At 21.4% G+C, this 1,979-nt stretch overlaps 1 protein-coding gene across 1 annotated transcript; it reads right to left on the bottom strand.

Annotated features, from left to right (window-relative positions):
- Positions 1-9: 9 nt before the first annotated feature.
- LOC126909825 (uncharacterized) lies at positions 10-1,310 on the bottom strand (the record flags this gene model as incomplete). Its single annotated transcript, XM_050692245.1, has 3 exons — positions 10-139; positions 272-378; positions 1,034-1,310. Coding segments are annotated over 3 exons (514 nt in total), but the record flags the coding sequence as incomplete, so codon positions are not given.
- Positions 1,311-1,979: the final 669 nt, after the last annotated feature.

Genomic DNA, 1,979 nt, shown 5'->3' with positions numbered 1-1,979 from the left:
ATAACTTACTCTTTCGAAGTGTATTTATTAAGAATTGAAGGATCACTATGTATTCCTCGAACAGCTGTTAATAGAAAACAACATTTACTTGAAACATTAAAACATAAATATTCATCCAATATAACATTTGGTAACTTGTCTAAAAAAATAATAAATATACATTAAAACTGTTAACAATAAATGTTTTTGTTTTTCAAATAAGTATGCATTTCATATACTTTTAGAAATTTCACTAAGTAATTTAATTATTTAGTTTTTATATAAAACTTACTATTTTCAGAAGTTATTGTCATGTTATCAAAGCTATTCACTAGAGCACAAAACATTTTCATACACAATTCATTAATAAATGATAATAGCTTTTTATTTAAGATAAATCTGAAATAAAAATTATTTTGTATAAAAACCAATTATGTTTTACATATTTTCTTAATTTATTTTTTAATTAAATAGAAATATCAAGAATAAAAATCGTTCAAAATTTCCATTTTATATCAATAAATTTATCCAGTATTTTCATTTCCTATTTTAAATTTTATTTCCAGGGTCAAAACTACTTGTCTTAGGATTTTTTTTGAGAAAGGGTGAGTTATACATATATTTATTGACTTCATTCAGCGTACACCAGTCCAATTTTCAGAATGGCGAGGTGTTATGCAATGTAACATTTGGTTAACACCTGGGAATTTTCGTTATAAACAAAAAAAATATTTTAAAAAATAATGATTTTCGAAAATATTGTTACCTATAATTAAACTGTTAATGGCCATACCCCTAACACTTGTTAATTCAATACTGCTTGGTTGAAACTTACTACTCAATAAAAATCTATTTAAACAATAAATTTTGAATATTTAATGTATTATCTGGTTATATAAAAGAATCTTTAGATTTATAAATATTTTCTTTGGAATAATATTAAGTTAAACCTTGTAAATATAATTTAATTTGAAAAAAAATTGTTGGAACAGGCTCTATGAATTTTCTGAATCTATAAACCTGATTCTTAATATGTTATTTACATTATACTTACTCTTTCAATGGCCGTCCATCAATTTTAATAAGTGCAACATAATACAATGGTAATGTTAAACGTTTGATTGTTGCATATTTTTGATCAACTAAAAAGCTATCATATTTGTCGTTAAAATTTTTGCAAACAGTTATAATTGAGTCGTCATCATTTTGTTCATATTTATTTAAAATAAACTTAAGTAATTTTAAGTAAGGTTGTGGTATAAAATGTAACTCATTCTCAACTGTAGAAAATCCATTTGATATAACTGTTTTTAACCGTTCTTCAACATCATCTGATAATTATTTAAGTTTTAAAATTAATATTCATGCTGTTTCCATAATAGTCATAATTTAAATTTTTTTACTACTATTATATATGTACACAACTACTTTAACATTTATCTTAGTAAATATTTCAGATATTATTTAAAAAGGCATAGGCATAACTAGTAAGACTGACGTAGTCTAGATTTTTCTATAAATGTTAAAAATTCTCCGTGAATAGTAAAATTATACATATTTCTAAAATTTATGTTTAAATTTTGAAAGGCTTTAAAATAACAAAAAATTATAGAACCTTCTTAAATTCTATTCACATTTATTCAAAGAGAAGCTTTTCAAGAGAAATAAAAACAAAATAAAAATAGTAATTTAACTATAATTGAAGCATATTTTTTTTATTATTTATCAATTATTTATTTATTAAGTGTTTTTTATTATTTTTTTTAATTTAAAAATAGCTATTTTTTGGTCCTATCCTTATAAAAAAAATAGTCAATTGAACAACAACAAATATACTTGACTATTTCTGTATAAATATATTATTTTTCTAATATATTAACAAATAAATATTACAGAGAGTTTAATTATTGTATCTTTTGTCAGCTAATTATAATTTCAGTTAGAATAAAATAAAAATTGTAATTTATCATAACCCATTGTTAGCTAATATTATTAGTTAT

The sequence above is a fragment of the Daktulosphaira vitifoliae genome, unplaced genomic scaffold, assembly GCF_025091365.1.
Source record: "Daktulosphaira vitifoliae isolate Bord-2020 unplaced genomic scaffold, ASM2509136v1 Scaffold_1486, whole genome shotgun sequence".
Taxonomy (NCBI): Eukaryota; Metazoa; Arthropoda; class Insecta; order Hemiptera; family Phylloxeridae; genus Daktulosphaira; species Daktulosphaira vitifoliae.
Note: the sequence above shows the minus strand (reverse complement) of the source record. Positions and strands in the feature narration are given on the sequence as shown.